Source organism: Erinaceus europaeus, chromosome 8 (assembly GCF_950295315.1).
Source record: "Erinaceus europaeus chromosome 8, mEriEur2.1, whole genome shotgun sequence".
NCBI classification, from domain to species: domain Eukaryota; kingdom Metazoa; phylum Chordata; class Mammalia; order Eulipotyphla; family Erinaceidae; genus Erinaceus; species Erinaceus europaeus.
This window is the reverse complement of record NC_080169.1, coordinates 114016937-114035971: the sequence shown is the minus strand read 5'-3', so window position 1 is coordinate 114035971 and position 19035 is coordinate 114016937. Positions and strand designations below refer to the sequence as shown.

The 19035-nt window shown below is 38.7% G+C and overlaps 2 protein-coding genes across 2 annotated transcripts in view; both read right to left on the bottom strand.

Moving 5' to 3' along the window:
• Positions 1–3605: 3605 nt before the first annotated feature.
• LOC132539834 (taste receptor type 2 member 3-like) lies at positions 3606–4555 on the bottom strand. The gene has a single exon (XM_060195757.1). The coding sequence runs from the start codon at positions 4533–4535 to the stop codon at positions 3606–3608; it is 930 nt and encodes a 309-aa protein (XP_060051740.1). The 5' UTR covers positions 4536–4555.
• Positions 4556–9368: 4813 nt separating this feature from the next.
• Positions 9369–19035, bottom strand: part of AGK (acylglycerol kinase) — a 344250-nt gene continuing 334583 nt past the window's right edge. The window contains exon 17 of the transcript XR_009551247.1: positions 9369–9380. The gene's annotated coding sequence lies outside the window, so the exon portion shown is untranslated. The remainder of the gene's footprint in view (positions 9381–19035) is intronic.

The window sequence follows — 19035 nt, the reverse complement described above, 5'->3', positions numbered from 1 at the left end:
AGAGATATTGAGAGGGGAGGAGAAGACACAGCAGGAGAAAGACACCTGCAGACCTGCTTCACCACCTGCGAAGCAACCACCCAGCAGGGGGAGCCAGGGACTCAAACCAGGATCCTTGCATGGATCCTTGCACTTTGTACTCTGTGCACTTAACCCAGTGTGCCACCACCCGACACCAGGAAAAATCTTTTTTTTAGTAATTTATTTATTTATTCATGAGAAAGATAGGAGGAGAGAAAGAACCAGGCATCACTCTGATACATGTGCTGCGGGGTGATCGAACTCAGGACCTCATGGTTGAGAATTCAGTGCTTTTATCCACAGCGCCACCTCCTGGACAACAGGAAAAATCTTTTAATTATGGAAAACACAAATTTTCCTAGAAGTTTCAAGAATCAAGAAGTATCATTCTGTAGGTCAATAATGCAGACCAAAATATTTTATTCCAGTCATTTCAGTAGTTAAATTCAGAACAACTACTCATTTTTTCTGACTACATGTGACTATAGTCTGAATATGCTAGTCTTTTATCCTTGTCCTTCAACCCTGTGTTGTTATAACTTCTTCCCCAAAATAAATACAGCAGGATATTGACCTGAGGAGACAGCGTAGTGGTTCTGCAAAAGACTCTCAGGCCTGAGGCTCTGAGATCCCATGTTCAGTCTTAACACCACCATTAGCCAGAGCTGAGCCTGGTTCTGGTGGGTCTCTCTCTCCTCTCTCTCTGTATCTCTTGCATTACAAAAAATGAATGAAACTTTAAAAATAATAATAGACCTGAGTTTACAACTGTTTTCATTTGCTATTTCACTCATCCCTTCCAACAACCCTGCCAGCAAGAAACTATCGCTATTCCCATTTACAAATGAACACAGAAGGGCAGGAGAGACAGCATAATGCAAAAAAGACTTTCATGCCTGAGCCACCAAGGTCCCAGGTTCAATCCCCTGCACATAAGCCATAGATGAGTAGTGCTCTGGTTAAAAACAAGCAAGCAAACAAACAAATAGTATATTAAAAAGAGTTTAAGAAATATCTCCAACATCTTCATAAGCAGGGGGTTTGTGTTACAATATCTCTTCTCTCTCTCTTCCTTTCTGGAGGTAAGGAAGGGGGAAAAAAGTTTGCTGAGGGCTGTGGAATCAAGCAGACATGAAGCCCCAGTAAAGCCTTGGCTGTGGGAAAAAAAAAAAGAGCATGCCCATGGTCATTCAGCTGATAAGGGTTGGTGTCAGCGTTTGAACCCAGGCTATGGGATTTTAGCCTCTACATTCTGTGACACAAAGTTCCAAACCACAAGTAGTAGGAATCAAATTCAGTTTTGCCATGTGACCTAAATGAAGGTAGTCATAAATTTTAGAGTCTTCGTAATTTTAGACGTAAAAATCGCATGGACTGGTCTGTAGAATTCATGATGGGGACAGAGGTAGATAGCATAATGGTTATGCAAAAAGACTATCATGCCTGAGAATCCCAAGTCCCAGGTTCAATCCATGCCAGGATACACACACACACACACACACACACACACACACACACACACATTCTACCATAAGCCAGAGCTGCACAGTGCTCTGGGGAGAGAAAAAAAAATCAGAGATAGAAAGTAAATCAAAATTCATGAAACTTTTAGAAAATAAAATTGGTTAGATTTATAAAAGTGTTCACATTATTTTAAATAAAGCAGAATTTGACCTTTTAAAAAAATCACCATATAGGTGCCAGTTCATCTTTTTTTAAGACAGTTTAGCTTTTTTTTTTTTACAGTTTAGCTTTTTATCCAATTTAAAAAATAATGTTGCAAAACCTACTTTAGCAAAGCAGTGAAGGAATGCAAGGACTGTTGAAATAAAGCCCATTTCCTAGCAAACTGCACTGGAGCCAAGTGTTCCTATGATTTCCTTCTCAACCCACAGTTACTGGCATCTCACAATGGATTTAAGGAAGCCAGCAACTCTGGAAACTGAGTCTTCTTATCATTCACAGTTTCAACTATTGAGCACTTTATATAATAAACTGTATAAATTGTTGGCACACATTTTGTGGTGACTCTAATAGCTTGATGGGTTAATATCAAGGTCTATGAAGCATTTTTTTAATATTTTAATTTATTGTGGATAGAGACGGGGAGAAATTGGGAGGGAAATGGGGAGGTAAGGAGGGAAAGAGAGAGACAATTGCAGACCTACTTCAGCACTCCTGAAGCTTCCCCCCTGCTAGTGGGGACAGGAGGGCTTGAACCTGGGTCCTTGTGCATGGTAACATGTACTCAACCAGGTGCGCCACCACTTGGCCCCAAGGTCCATGTTTTAAAATAAGTAAGTAGTAAGAAGCTGGATGGTGGTGTACCTGATTAAGTGCACATTACCAAGTACAAGAACTTGGATGATTCAGTCCTCCAACCCCTATCTGCAAGGGGGAAGCTTCACAAACAGTGGATAGTGCTGTGAGTAACTCTCTCTCTCTCTATCTCTTTTGCTCTCTCTCTCTTCCCCCTCTCAATATGTTTTATCAAATAAATAAATAATAATAATAATTTAAACAAATGAGTAAGTAGTGAGTCATACAAATATTAAGGAAACTCTCCTGATAAAAAATAGCCAGTACCAGTGTTCAAATTCAAGTCTTCAAGACATAAGTGTTGTGCTCTTTGCTTCAAGCCCACTGTGATGTTTTAATTACATCAGCCTGTCACAGTGATTATAAACTGTAAGTTGGAACAAGATAGATAAAAAGGTAGATAATAAGGTTAAAATCAGTTGTCAAGGAAGGAGAGTTTCCTACTCTATTGACAATTTTCAAAGATTGTTTCATCCTTTCCAAGCCAGTCTTACTCACCAATGTGTCCTGGAACCTCACCTCTCCAGGGTCCTACCCAAATGGGGAAAGATAGAAACAGCTGGGGCTATGGATCGACCTGCCAACACCCATATCCAAAGGAGAAGCAATTGCAGAAGACAAAACTCCCATCTCCTGCACCCCAAAATGTATTTTGGTCCATGCTACTATAGAGGTAAATAATAAGGGAAGACCAGAGTGATCTGAACCTTAATTCTACCAGCACCTGAATTCCTTGTCACAGGAATCTTGTTTTTATGCCATCACTGAAAGGGAAGCAAATCTGGAAAACACCAGACAAAGCCAAGCACTGTTTCTCTTATCTGAGAGAGAAAAAGAAAAAAGAAAGGATGCTCAGAAGTAATCATCGGTGTAGGAGTGACTTAGAAAGAAAGTTAAGGCAAGAGCATAGCAAAAAGGGGCAATATGTTGTGTATTAATATATATGTGTGTGGAGATAGATAGATAGATAGATAGATAGATAGATAGATAGATAGAGAGAGAGAAATATGGTGATAGACATGAAGTCAACCCTTATCTGTGACCTTGGAAGAAGTTTCCAATGCAGGAAATGGGGACAAAGAACTCTGGTGGTGGAAATGGATGAAATTATATACCCCTATTATCTTACAATTTTGCAAATAAATTTTAAATAACTAATAAAAAATAAAGTAAAAACAAAGAGCCTTATATTCTTGCATAGGACCAAGAACACCAAGGATTCCTTTAGTTTTTTCCACTACTCCTGAGTTAAAACGTCTCTTGGATTAAGATTTCAAATAGCTAGAATCACGACAGAGTATCTGTACAAGTGTCTTTTTCAGTTTGTTGTTTGCTAGAATGAGAATAAATGAATGACCAGTTGGATAAAACATTGTAATTGTTCCTGCAACCATCTTAATCATCCAAGCTTCTGGCAGAAAATGTCTGAATGCTGTGATTATAAAGGCAAGGAAGTATAGTAAGAAGAGAAAGAAGAAAGAGAGGATGATTTTGATGGCCGATCTGTGGGCCTCTGTAGTGGAATCTCTGGAGCTGGCACCGTTTTGCTGCATCTGACGTGTGTGTCTCCCCAGGGAGAGGATGAGCAGAAGGTTGGAGGCCAGAGACACAATCAGAGGTGGGAGGTGCCACAAATTTCGCATGCCATGCATGAGCTTATATTCATTCTTCTTCCTACAATGCTCAGTCATATTCCTTGTGTCACTGATTCTACTGAAAAGAGGGTAGTACTTAAATTCCTGGATCCGACACATGGCGCTGGCAAAAGACAGGAGCACTGAACCCAGCAGCATCCACACCACCACCCGGGACACCCTCCATTTGAGCCAGAGGAACATGGGGTGTGAGAAACTGGCGATTTTCAGGCAGTAGAGGACACTGAGACAGGTGACTAGCCAAATGTTTAAGTCATTGGTAAATATCCAGAAAGTTCCAAGAGTCTGCATTATAATCTTTTCATTATTCACAACGGGAGTTAATACCATTAAAGCATTGTCAACCAAGAGAAACCACAGCAGGATGATCCTGGAGAGAGCCAGCAGAGTGGTAATGAAGTCAGCCAAAGAGATTCTCCTGCTCTTGAACCAGCTACTGCCATTAACCAACCCAATAAAGCCATTCCCCAGCATTCCTAGCATGAACTCAATGACAGACAATGCCAGGAACACACTGTTGGAGGACCTCAACATGTCCATTCACGTCAATCTGACTGATGAGCTTTATGTTGATGTACAGTCTCCTTGCTGATTTGGAATTTCTCTCTCCGAAGAGATTATCTCTTCCTGGTGTCTCACTGTACTCACTGCTTATCTTGGTCCAGTTGAGGTACAACACAGTTCAGTGAAGTCTCTCTTACCTTGTCTCCTTAGTCTGTGCTCTTCACAGAGGACATGGGTGTCATATTCACTAGGACCTAAATTCAGCAGCTCTTTGCTAAAATGCAAATGGAAAAGTATCCTGTGTCACAGGACAAGGAAGAGATCTGAGTCACACAGAAGCTGGACGACTCAGACTCATTTGCAAAGGGAGTGGGACAACAGGGGAATGTGAGTCCTACAGAATCACTACAAGAGTTGTGGTCTACCAGTAAAGCAGTGTATAAAAATAACTGTGAATATTTGTACCAGGTTTTCAGGAAAACTATAAATTCCAAGCTTAATCCCCTTCCATCTTCTTTCTGGTGTCTTTATGGCCCTGAGATCTTTAAGCCTTTTGCTACTTCTGCCTATTTCCTTACAAACTCAACTGTGAATCATTAGCCAACCTTTCTTTGTGGGCTGTTTTACTATTAAAAAAAAAAAGAAGAAGGAAGAAAAAAAGAAAGGAAGGAAGAGAGACAGAGAGAGAGAAAGAGAGAGAGAGAGAAAGAGAGAAAGAAAGAAAGAAAGAGAGACAGACAGAGAGAGAGAGAGAAAGGGAGAAAGAAGCTCGTGGTCTGGGAGGTGACGCAGTGGCTAAGGCACTAGACTCTCAAGCATGAGGTCCTGAGTTCAATCGCTGGCAGCATATGTACCAGAGTCTAGTTCTTCTACCAGATGTCTGGTTCTTTCTCCTGTCTTTCTCATTAATAAATAACATCTTTTAAAAAGAAAGAAACTCTGCTAAGATTTAAGGCCCAGAACTTGTAGTGTGAGCTAATTCTGGGTTGACGCCAATAAACTCTCTTTTCCTGCATCTTGGGTGCATGATTTTTGTTCAGATTCCCTATTTACATCTGGTGCATGGGCTGGGAATCAGGAGAAAGAGCACAATGCATCCCACCTCCCTTGTCACTGGGGCTGTTAGCCCAGGTTGCTGGAGGAGGCAGGCTCTACCCAGGCACCCCTGGACCTGTTGTGCAGAGCAGGGAGAGATTCCTCCAGCAGCTCCTGGAAACAACCCCACAGCACAGTGGAACATGGATGGGGTGACATGACCAGATAACAAAAGGTAAGGGAGCACCACCTAATGTGGTAAAGACCTTGGTCCAAGTGGAAGCTTGTCCTAAAAGGACAGGAGAGGAAGACTGGTCAACTCCCAAAGTTGCCTGGTTGATCTCTGAAGTGGTGAGAGATGGAGCCATATCCTTACTGGTATATGAATTTTGGGCAGAGGGCAGTTAGTGCATGTTCGGTGCTACAAAGTGAGTGTTGAGTCCTAATCTGCAAGTTCCATGAAAATATCATAAAATTAATGGTGGTGTCAGTAGATGTCTATTTTTTTTTTAAAAAATAGATCCAGCTCGACTGACCCATGTGTGGGGTTTATACGCACTCACCCAAGCCAAGAGGCATTGAAAAATCATTAGAGGGACAGGGCCAGAGTCAAACAAAGCGAGTTCTGTTTGAGTGTGATATACCACCCATGGGCAAGCACCAGAATAAACAAATCCCATTAAGATGTAGGGTGGAAGATTCTTAAAGGTTTCTCAAAGAATGGTGATATAAAATGTACTCTCTATAAAGATAGAATGGCCCTTCCTTGATGTAAGATGACCATCAGTAGACTCTCTAGACAAAACAACCATAGCCAGAGCTTGTAAAGTCATCAAAGCTCCTAGTCATTCTAGACAGCATGCAGAAAATAGATAAATAAAAACACCTCTGTTGCAGAGGTTAAGTGGCTGTGATTGTTTATGTGTCTAAATGTCTAATTTAACCAGTTAAAGAAATTTTTTGAGGTAAATACATAATAACATATTTCATAAATTCTTAATTCACGTATAATATCAAACTAGATAAAGTCTATGGCATATTAGAAAAAGAGTATAATAGAGACTAATTAATAATAATAATGATGATTCTTAAACTTATTGGCCCTGAATACTGTTCAAATTGTTATAGTTAAGTAAAGCTCTTAAACATATTAGTAATAATCATAATTGGATTATGATACCCATTTAAGTTCTTTATAAAATTAAATATACAAACCATGCTATTTTCCTATGAAAAATAAATAAAAATCTCAAAGGTTAAAGCATAAGTGGTTCTATTTAATTAAGTTCAACCAAAGCAAGATTAAACTGGAGTATGATATCTTTATATAATAAAAGACAGCTATACACTGATAACTACTCCCAAGGGCTTAAAAGACTAATGACTTTCCAATAATAGAGTAATTCAGACCCTTACAGAGAGCTCAGGCTCTGCATGATACACTATTCCAGAGAATGACTACATGAGACTTTATACCATAGCTAAACAAGTCTGCCAAAGCTGTTTAGAGTACTAAAGCCAATGTAAAAACAAAACACACAAACAAACAAAACAAAAAAAGGGTGATACTTGTAAAGAGAGAAAAGTAACAGACACTAGGCAAAGAGATAAAAAGAGTCAGAACTTCTGGGCACAGACATTTTCAGCATACTAAGGGGAAGTCATGTGGTACAGTCATGTTTTAATATAAACTGATCATGATCTCAAAGGATTAAAATATAATACAGATTAACACTATGAGCTTAGGGAGTGGGTGGTGGCACACCTAGTTGAGTGCACGTGTTGCAATGCTCAATATCCAAGTCCAAGCCCCCAGAACCCACCTGCAGGGGGAAGCTTCATGGGTGGTGAAAAAGGTCTGCAGGTATCTTTCTATCTCTCTTGTTCTCTATATCTTCTTTTCCTCTTGATTTCTGGCTTTCTCTGTCCAATAGATAAATAAAAGTTAATAATAACAATAATAAATCGTGAGTTGAAGCAGAAAAATCCAAGGGACATCCTTTAGAGAAAGAAATGACCATGCAACTGTACACAGAATAGAAGGCCTGAGAATGTAGAGAGACTGAGTATGTGCAAGAGTTGGAGATTTTTGCAGGTGATTATACAAAAGGTCAAGTAAATAAAAAACATAGAATTGAGGCGAAGAAAGTCAGACTGAACTTCACTTAGAACACAAGGCTAGTAAAGTTAAATGCCTAATATAGAAAATAGAATGTTCCTAGTGGCTAAGTCTAACTGCTACGTGATGTTCAGAAATTTTAAGCTTTATCCAAGAAAAGAGGAGAGGGAGAGGGAGGAGAGAGACAGGTCCTTACTTGTCCTTAGCAAGGCCAGGTCAAATTAAACACATCCATTACCACTTCAAGGTGTCTTCCATATTCCCTCCCCCTCTGGTAAGGGAAATATATCCGGCCTTCCCACTCCAATAAAGAACAAAAGTCCGGAGTTCTGGTGGTGGGAATTGTGCGGAGTTGTACCCCTCTCCTATCCTACAGATTTGTTAATGTCTCCTTTTTTTAAATAAATAAATACATTTTAAAAATAATAATAAAAAAAATCTGTGATTGGGCCAGGCAGTGGTGCACCTAGTTAAGCACAAAGACCCAAGTTCAAGACCCTGGTCCCTACCTGCCGGGGGGGAAAGCTTCACGAATAGTGCAGCAGGGCTACAGGTGTCTGTCTGTCTCTCTCCCTATCTCCCCTGCCCCTTTCAATTTCTCTCTGTCTCTAGCCAATAATAAATAAATGAATAAATAAATAAATTTTAAAAATCAAAATAAATAAATAAATAAAGGTTTCTAGTCACAACAGTTCTGGGTTTTGGTTACCTTTTAACAAGAGAACCAAATGCCTAAGGCTTATCTCTACCAGGCTAAATTACTTAAAGTTATCAGTGGGGCTTAAAAAAAGAAAGATAAAACTATTAAACAAAACTTTTAAATTTACAGATAGGGGTTGGGCTAAAAGCAGTAAAGTTATGATTGGCAAATAACACCTTTTAAATATTTTTTAAACTGCAGTGCTACTGGAGGCTGACTTACAGTTTATCTAAACCAAATTTGAGATTGTTATTTAAGTATAACAGGATTGTTGAGTGGGCATAATGGTTATGCAAAAACACTCCCAGGCTAAAGCCAAGGTCCCACATTCCATCCCTAGCATGACTTTAGGTCAGAGCTTAGCAGTGCTCTGGTTGTGTGTCTCCTTGAGTGTCTTATCTCATCAAAAAATAAATAATAAAGGTAATTTTAATAATCTTCTCATTACAACCTAAGGCTGTTTAAAAATCCATTTGTCTAAGTTTTTATATTGTAAAATCTGTCCATGTCCACATATTACCATGTTTACATTGGTTATCCTCTGTGTTTAACTCAAAGTGCTTTGTTTTTAAGACTGATCAAAGGTTTATTCTTGATAAGAGTCAGAATTTAGAAGTTAAATCTTAAATGTGCATATGTTTTTATTCTGATAAAATATTTAATGTTTAATATTTCGTATTTAATGTTCATCTTCACTGAGAAAAATTAATTATTCAGTCTCAAAAAAAGGATTTTAAAGTAGTAGAAGATCCCAGGGGGCAGGGTAGATAACATAACGGTTATGCGAAGAGTCTCTCATGCTGGAGGCTCCAAGGTCCCTGGTTCAGTCCCCTGCACCACCATTAGCCAGAGCTGAGCAGTGCTCTGGTTAAAAAGAAGGAGAAGGTAGGTAGAGCCAAGATGACAACTTGAAGGTAGCTGCTGGCGTGAGCTCCAACAACAACTGATGGATAGGTCAGAATACTGGGCTGTCAGCAGGACGATGAATAAGGGGTCCTAAGTGTGACACCAAGGAGGTGACTATAACCTCAACCTTGGGTTAGATAACAGAAAAATAAGAAAGGAAATCTTTTTATTACTTTTGAAGTGCACCCCTCCGCCCCTACCCCATAACCAGACCCCAGAGGCTGGAGAGCTGCCTGGAGAGGCTGGAGAGCTGCTACTCCCTTCTGAGCTTTTTTGTTTACCAAGATTCCTGGCTCACTAGGGGTGTGATTCCAATCCGTTTCCTTTTTGACCTCTTTCTTTTTTTTTTTTCTTTTTTCTTTATTTTCTTTCTAAGTGGCAGGAGCTCAATTTGAGTGACAAAATATCTGACTAGTCAGAGCCTCACCCCTGCCTGGGAAAGACTACCTGGAGGTTTTTTGGTTTTTTGTTTGTTTGTTTGTTTGTTTGTTTAACAATTGGCTGTCTTTGCTCAGGCTGCCGGAGCCAATCAGGAGCTTTCCAAGCTGCAGGCTGACTTTTAGGGTTTTTTACTCTGTTCTACTTTATTATTACATATGTGTGTGTGTGTGTGTGTGTGTGTGTGTGTGTGTGTGTGTGTGTGTGTGTGTGTCCCTTTTCCCCCCTCCTTCAGATTGACCAAAATTAACTGTTATTGTTTTTTCCATTGCTAGGTGACGGGGTGTTCTATCCAGTGTGAGAGGAACTTGTTTCAATCTACCTCCTCTATCCACTCTCTCCTTTCTCCCTCCTGCTAGCTAATTTAAAAAAAAAAAATCCTTTCACTGCTTTTTTTGTTATTTTTTTCTCTTTCTCATTCTTGTCTTCTTTTTGTCCTTCCTCCTTCTTCTGCCTTCTGAATTCACTGATACTCATTTGTGAATTATTTAGGGGAAGAAATGTGACTCAGAGTGGACTCTATGTGTGTGTGACTCTTCTCTACTTCCTTTTCTCCTCTTGCTACCCCTGTAATTTACAGTGTACAGTATATTTGCATAATTGTCTATTCTTGCTTTCTGTTTTTCCTTTTTTTCTCTTTTTCATATGGATTAGGTTGCTTTTTTTCTTGGACTGGAGGCATTGTTTGGCTAACTGGTATTGGTTAAACTACATCAATGCTTGCTTCAGTTACTATTGTAATTTCCAAGGTTGGTGACTGCATTTGTCACAAGGGTATTTAGCAAAGCATGGCTTGTACTCAAAACACAACAACCAAAGAACAACAGATAAGAAAAATAAAAAACACATCAATAAAAAAATGGGTAAACCAAGACCAAATAAAACTGCTACTACAATGAATGAAGACAGGAGCACAAACGAAACTACAAATCAGTCAGAAATAACCATAGATAAGAAAAGTATGCAAGCAATAGTAAACCTAATAATCACAGAAATGAAAACAATTATGGAGGAAAGGGCTAACAGAATAAGGGGAACAACAGATGAGACCTTCAAGGAAAATACTAGCTACCTCGAAGTAATTAGAGAACTGAAAGCTGAAATAGCTGAACTAAAAGGTCAATTAGAAGAAAAAGCTAATACTATAACTGAACTAAAGAAAGAAGCTGAGGGAATGGAAAGTAGGCTAACAGAAGCAGAAAACAGAATTAGCCAGACAGAGGATGAGCTAGAGAAAATTAAGAAAAAGGTAAAAAAAAATAATAATAATAAAATAAAATAATAAAACCTCAAAAAGAGGTTGAGAAACACTGAAAACAACAACAGAGACATATGGGATGATCTCAAAAGAAGAATCATTCATATACTTGGCCTACCAGAGGCAGAAAGAGAGGAAGGAGAAGTAAACATTCTAGAGGAAATAAAAGAAGAAAACCTCCCAGACCTGAACAACAGAAAGGATATTAAGATTCAAGAGGCCCAGAGAGTCCCAAACAGAATCAACCCAGACCTGAAGACACCAAGACACATCATAGTTATAATGAAAAGAAGCAAGGATAAAGAAAGGATCCTAAAGACTGCAAGAGAAAAAACAAAAAGTCACATACAGGGGAAAACCCATAAGATTATCAGCAGACTTCTCCAGTCAAACTCTAAAAGCCAGAAGAGAATGGCAAGATATCTTTTTTATTTATTTATTTATTTTTTTTTTATTTAAGAAAGGATAAATTAACAAAACCATAGGGTAGGAGGGGTACAACTCCACACAATTCCCATCACCCAATCTCTATATCACATCCCCTCCCCTGATAGCTTTCCCATTCTCTATCCCTCTGGGAGCATGGACCCAAGGTGATTGTGGGTTGCAGAGGGTAGAAGGTCTGGCTTCTGTAATTGCTTCACCACTGAACATGGACGTTGACTGGTCAGTCCATACTCCCAGTCTGAATGGCAAGATATCTATTTAGCCCTGAATGAATAAGGGTTTCAATCAAGGATAACACATCCTGCTAGACTTTCATTCAAACTAGATGGAGGGATCAAAACCTTCTCAGACAGACAACAGTTAAAGGAGGCAACCATCACCAAGCCTGCCATGAAAGAGATTCTAAAAGGACTCTTATAAACAAGAACATCACCATAATGCTTGCCATATATCAGAGCAAATAAGAAAATGTTAAATAATGGCACTACAATACATTAAATCCAAAATATGAATAAATGACAATGGCTTAAACTCACCCATCAAAAGGCACAGAGTGGGAGGATGGATCAGAAAAAAAAGATCAATGAAGCCAAATGTTATTTCTTTGAAAAATTAAACAAGATTGACAAACCCCTAGCCAGACTCATGGAAAAAAAAAAAAAGTGAGAAGACTCAAATTAAAAGAATTGTAAACGATACAGGAGATATCACAACTGACTCCATAGAAATCCAGAAAATCATGTAAAACTTCTATGAAGAACTATACTCCACCAAGCTAGAGAATCTGGAAGAAATAGAAGAATTCCTAGACACATGCTTTTCTAAAACAGAGCCAAGAAGAACTACAAAACTTAAATGCACCAATCACAGACAAAAAAAATGAAACAGTTATTAAAAATCTCCCCAACAACAAAAGTCCTGGACCAGATGGCTTCACAAATTAATTCTACAAAACCTTCAGGAAACAGTTAATGCCCATATTCCTAAAGCTTTTCCATAAGATCAAAGAAACAGGAACACTCCCTTCCACTTTCTATGAAGCCAACATCACCCTGACACCAAAAGCAGATAGGGACACAACAAAAAAAGGAAAACTATAGAACAATATCTCTGATGAACATAGATGACAAAATATTAAACAAGATCCTGGCCAACCGGATACAGCAGTGTATCAAAAAGATTGTTCATCACGACCAAGTGGGATTTATCCCAGGAATGCAAGGCTGGTTCAACATATGTAAGTCAATCAGTGTCATTCACCACATCAATAAAAGCAAAACCAAAAACTACATGATTATCTCAACAGATGCAGAGAAAGCCTTTGACAAAATCCAATACACATTCATGCTCAAAACACTACAAAAAATGGGAACAGATGGGAAATTCCTCAAGATAGTCAAGGATATATAGCAAACCTACAGCCAACATCATACTCAATGGACAGAAGCTGAAAGTATTCCCCCTCAGATCAGGGACTAGACAGGGATGTCCATTATCACCATTACTCTTCAACATAGTATTGGAAGTTCTTGCCATAACAATCAGGTAAGAGAAAGAAACCAAAGGAATACAGATTGGAAGGGAAGAAATCAAGCTCTCACTATTTGCAGATGATATGATAGTATAAATAGAAAAACCTAAAGAATCCAGCAGAAAACTACTGGAAATTATTAGGCAATATAGCAAGGTGTCAGGCTACAAAATCAATGTACAAAAAACAGTGGAATTTGTTTATGCAAACACTAAATCTGAAGAAGAAGATATCCAGGAATCACTCCCATTCACTGTTGCAGCAAAATCAATAAAATACCTAGGAATAAACCTGACCAAAGAAGTAAAAGACTTGTATACTGGAAATGATGAGTCACTATTCAAAGAAATAGAAAATGATACCAAGAAATGGAAAGACATCCCATACTCATGGATTGGAAGAATAAATATCATCAAAATGAATATTCTCCCCAGAGCCATATACAAATTTAATGCAATACCCATCAAAGTTGCAAGCTTCTTTAAGAGAATAGAACAAAAACTAAAATCATTTATCTGGAACCAGAAAACACCCAGAACTGTCAAAACAATCTTGTGGAAAAGAAACAGAAATAGAGGCATCACGCTCCCAGATCTCAAACTATATTATAAGGCCACCATCATCAAAACAGCCTGGTACTGGAGCAAAAATAGGCACACAGACCAGTGGAACAGAATTGAAAGCCCAGAACTAAACCTCCATACCTATGGACATCTAATCTTTGATAAGGGGCCCAAAGTATTAAATGGAGGAAGGAGGCTCTCTTCAATAAATGGTGCTTGGAAAATTGGGTTGAAACATGCGTAAGAATGAAACTGAACCACCTTATTTCACTAGAAACAAAAATCAACTCCAAATGTATCAAGGACCTGGATGTTAGACCAGAAATTATCAAATACTTAGAGGAAAACATTGGTGGAACACTTTCTCACCAAAACCTCAAGGGCATCTTTGATGAAACAAACCCAATTGCAAGGAAGAGTAAAGCAGAAACAAACCAATGGGACTACATCAAATTGAAAAGCTTCTGCACAGCCAAAGAAACTATCACACAAAGAGACCCCTCACAGAATGGGAGATCTTCACATGCCATACATCAGTCAAGAGATTAATCACCAAAATACACAAACAACTCAGCAAACTTAGCACCAAAACAGCAAATGACCCCATCCATAAATGGGCAGAGGATATGAACAGAATATTCACTCCAGTGATCGCTTTCTCTCCTCTCCTCTCCTCTCCCACATCAACTAGGAATACCAAAGGAGACCACACGGGACCAAAACAAGACAGGACTAGAATGACCACAGGAACCCACTAAATCACCAGTGAGTACAAACACGTGTGGTTGGTGACAGAGAGGAGTGTAGGGAGAGATTAAGTGACTGCTAACAGTCCAGCAGTTTATCAGTTGAGACACCACCTCCAGTCTGCTCCACCAACAAGGGGACAGCTGAAGGGAGGAGAGGACTCCCCGGAGACTCACCAAGTGCAACTCTGAGTCTCCATTGCTACTGCCCTCAGAATCTGGAGCAGCGACAGGGAGGGACACCAGGGGACAGAGATTTAACCAGGAAACTCAGGAGAAGACCTATACCTCAGTGGCATAGCTGTGGGGCTGTGAAAGTCTCTTTGCATAACCACTGGATTATCTCTGCCACACCCTGCTTTATCTCTTGGTCAGGAGTCAGTGATTAAGCTAAGAAGCCTACTTATAGTTTAGAAGCCCTCAGGCTCCCATAGCCTACAGGGAAGGAGAAAAAAAAAAAAGAAGCTTTCAAACCACTGAGCTCCAACTCAGGGATTAAAATATATTGAAACAACTGTTAACTTCCACCACTGTGAACCCTTTAATTACCTTACTTAGACACAAGTCAATCCAGGCTATCGTGATCAGTAATTTGAAAAGTACTGAGAGAGGGAACTCATAACATAATATATAAAATGGTTAAAACTACAAGAAGAAATATTGGAGAATCAAACCAGGACAAGAGTCCAGCTAAAAGTCCTCCAGAGGGTGAAGCACAAAATAACGAGTTCAACATCCAAACATTAGCTAAGGAAATAATCACAGGAGTGAGTAAAGAATTTGAAAAAAATTGTAATCAGAAATACAGGAAAAACAAATGAGACTATGGAAGAAAATACTAATTATTTCATGGTTATTAGAGAGCTGAAAGCTGAAATTGCTGAGCTAAGAACAACTAGCTGAACAAGCTAAAACAGTATCAGAACAGGGCAACAAAATAGATGAACTCCAGAAAACAGTAGAGGGCAGAGAGAATAGAATCAATGAGGCTGAAGACAGAATTAGCAAGATCGAGGACGAATTAGAGACAACTAAAAAAGAAGTAAGAGATCTCAAAAAGAGATTAAGAGATACTGAAAACAACAACAGAGTCCTATGGGATGACTTCAAAAGAAACAATATACACATTATTGGCATACCAGAGGAAGAAAGAGTAGGAGAGGAAGAAAGCATTCTCCAGGCCATAATAGCTGAAAACTTCTCCAGTCTAGACAACATCAAAGACATAAAGAAGCTAAAATATTGAATAAAATTCTAGCCAACCAGATACAGCAGTATATCAAAAAGACTGTTCATTATGACCAAATGGGGCTTATCTCAGGGATGCAAGGTTGGTTTAATATATGTAAATCAATCCACCACATTTAATATATGTAAATGTGATCCACCACATCAACAAAAGCAAGACTAAAAACCGCATGGTTGTATCAACAGATGCAGAGAAAGCCTTTGACAAAATCCAACATCCCTTTATGATCAAAATGCTACAAAAATAATGGGAATAGATGGAAAATTCCTGCAGATAGTGGAGTCTATCTATAGCAAAGCTACAGCCAACATTATACTCAATGGTGAAAAACTGGAAGCATTTCCACTCAGATCAGGTACTAGACAGGACTGGCCACTATCACCATTATTATTCGACATAGTGTTGGAAGTTCTAGCTATAGAAATCAGGCAAGGGCAAGGAATTAAAGGCATACATATTGGGAGAGAAGAAGTCAAATTCTTCCTATTTGCATATGACATGATAGTATACATAGAAAAACCTAAAGAATCTAGCAAGAAGCTTTTTGAAGTCACCAGGCAATAGAGTAAGTTGTCAGGCTACAAAATCAACATACAAAAGTCAGTGGCGGTCCTCTATGCAAACACTAATTTAGAAGAAGATGAAATCCAGAAATCAATTCCTTTTACTATAGCAACAAAAACAATAAAATATCTAGGAATAAACTTAACTAAAGAAGTAAAAGACTTGTATACTGAGAATTATGAGTCACTACTCAAGGAAATTGAAAAAGACACAAAGAAGTGGAAAGATATTCCATGTTCATGGGTTGGAAGAATTAACATTATCAAAATGAATATGCTACGCAGAGCCATCTACAAAAGTAATGCTGTCATCATCAACAACCCAACCACATTTTTAAGGAGAATATAACAAATGCTACAGCTGTTTATCTGGAACCAGAAAAGACCTAGAGTTTCCAAAATAATCTTGAGAAGAAAGAACAGAACTAGAGGCATCACATTCCCAGATCTCATATGGTATTATAGAGCCACTGTAATAAAAACTACTTGGTACTCGAACATGAATAGACACACTGACCAGCGGAATAGTATTGAGATCCCAGAAGCAAGACCCCACAATACAGTCATAAAATGTTTGGCAAAGGTGCCCAGACTAATAAATGGGGAAGAGTCTCTTCAACACATGGTGTTGGAAAAAATGGGTTGAAACACGCAGAAGAATGAAACTGAACCACTATATATCACCAAAAATAAAAGTAAATTCCAAGTGGATCAAGGACTTGAATGTCAGACAAGAAACTACCAGATACTTAGAGGACAATATTGGCAAAACTCTTTTTCTGCATAAATTTTAAGAACATTTCCAATGAAATAAATACTATTTCAAAGAAGAATGAGGCAAGTACAAACCTATTGGTCTACATCCATTTAAAAAGCTTCTGCACAGCAAATGAAGTGAGTACTCAAAGAGACCCCTCACAGAATGGAAGAAAAATCTTTACATGCCATACATCAGATAAGAGTTAATATCGAAAATATATAAAGAGCTTGTCAAATGCAACAATAGGAAAATAAATGATTCCATCCAAAAACAGGGAGAGGGTATGGACAGAATATTCACCACAGAAGAGATCCAAAAGGCTGAGAAACACATGGAAATATGCTCCAAGTCTTTGTCAGAGAAATGTAAATAAAGACAATGATATACCACTTCACTCCTGTGAGAATGTCATACATCAGAAAAGGTAGCAGCAACTAATGTTTGAGAGGGTGTGGGTTCAAAGGAACCCTCCTGCACTGCTGGTGGGAATGTCACTTGGTCCCACCTCTGTGGAGAACAGTCTGGAGAACTCTCAAAATGCTAGAAATGGACCTACCCTATGATCCTGCAATTCCTCTCCTGGGTAATATATCCTAAGGAACCCAACACACCCATCCAAACAGATCTGTGTATACATATGTTCTTAGCAGCACAATTTGTAATAGCCAAAACCTGGAAACAACCCAGGTGTCCAACAACAGATGAGATGCTGAGCAAGTTGTGGTATAATACACAATGGAATACTATTCAGTTATTAAGAATGTTGATTTCACCGTTTTCAGCCCATCTTGGATGGAGCTTGAAGAAATGCTGTTAAGTGAAATAAGTCAGGAACAGAAGAATGAATATGGGATCATCTCACTATCAGGCAGAAGTTGAAAACCAAGATCAGAAGAGAAAACACTAAGCAGAACTTGGACTAGAGTTGGTGTATTGTACCAAAGTAAAAGACCCTGGGGTTGGTGGGAGAGTTCAGGTCTTGGAAAAGGATGACAAAGGACCTAGTGAGGATTATATTGTTATATAGAAAACTGAGAAATGTTATATACAAATTATTGTATTTACTGTTGACTGTAAAATATTAATCCCCCAATAAGGACATTTACAAAATAAGATATTGAGCAGCTTGAAATGATTGGTGCCACATTTATTGTTGAAATTATAGTTTTATGAAACCTGTGTGGTTTCAGTACATATGTATATTGTGATAAAAGCACAAAATACTTTTACTTTGAGATATGTTAATTATATTCAGGGATAACTATTTTATAGTTTATGAGATATAGCTATGTTTATACTTCAATATTTCAGCTTGAATACAAAAGTACTAACTACTGTTGGTTATGTTCAAAATTGAAAAGACTGTTTTATTTAAGTAAACATTTTTGGCCATTATATAATATCTGTTAGTCTTCTGTTGGTTTATCATATATTGCTCATACATGATGGAAAATTCTTATTTTAAGTTATCTATATGATAGAGTTTCTGTCATTCCCATTGCTTTCATCGAATATTAATATAGTTAAAAATTATGGCAGTGTGGCCTATATGGAAGTACAGGTGTAAATGGGGAATCTGAACAAATGTCATGACACCTGGGGTGCCAGAAAACAGAGTTTTTTGGTGTTGACCCAGGATTAGCTCATGCTACAAGTTCTGGGCCTTGGATCTCAGCAGAGTTCATTTATTTATTAATTTATTGTTTTTTTAAAATATTTATTTAGGGGGTCGGGTGGTGTTGCAGTGGGTTAAGCGCACGTGGCGCAAAGCGCAGGGACCCGCGTAAGGATCCCAGTTCGAGCCCCCGGCTCCCCACCTGCAGGGGAGTCGCTTCACGGGCGGTGAAGCAGGTCTGCAGGTGTCTATCTTTCTCTCCCCCTCTCTCTCTGTCTTCCCCTCCTCTCTCCATTTCTCTCTGTCCTATCCAACAACAAAGCAACGTCAACAATGGCAATAATAACCGCAATGAGACTGCAACAACTAGGGCAACAAAAAGGGGGGGGGGAAATGGCCTCCAGGAGCAGTGGATTCATGGAGCAATAACCCTGGAGGAAAAAAAAAATTATTTAATTTCCCTTTTGTTGTCCTTGCTGTTTTATTGTAGTTATTACTGTTGTTGTTATTGATGTCATCGTTGTTGGATAGGACAGAGAGAAATGGAGAGAGGAGAGGAAGACAGAGGGGCAGAGAAAGACAGACACCTGCAGACCTGCTTCACTG

Bases quoted from the DNA above. Each gene is read 5' to 3' on its own strand.
- LOC132539834 (XM_060195757.1), bottom strand. From the start codon at position 4,535: ATGGACATGTTGAGGTCCTCCAACAGTGTGTTCCTGGCATTGTCTGTC.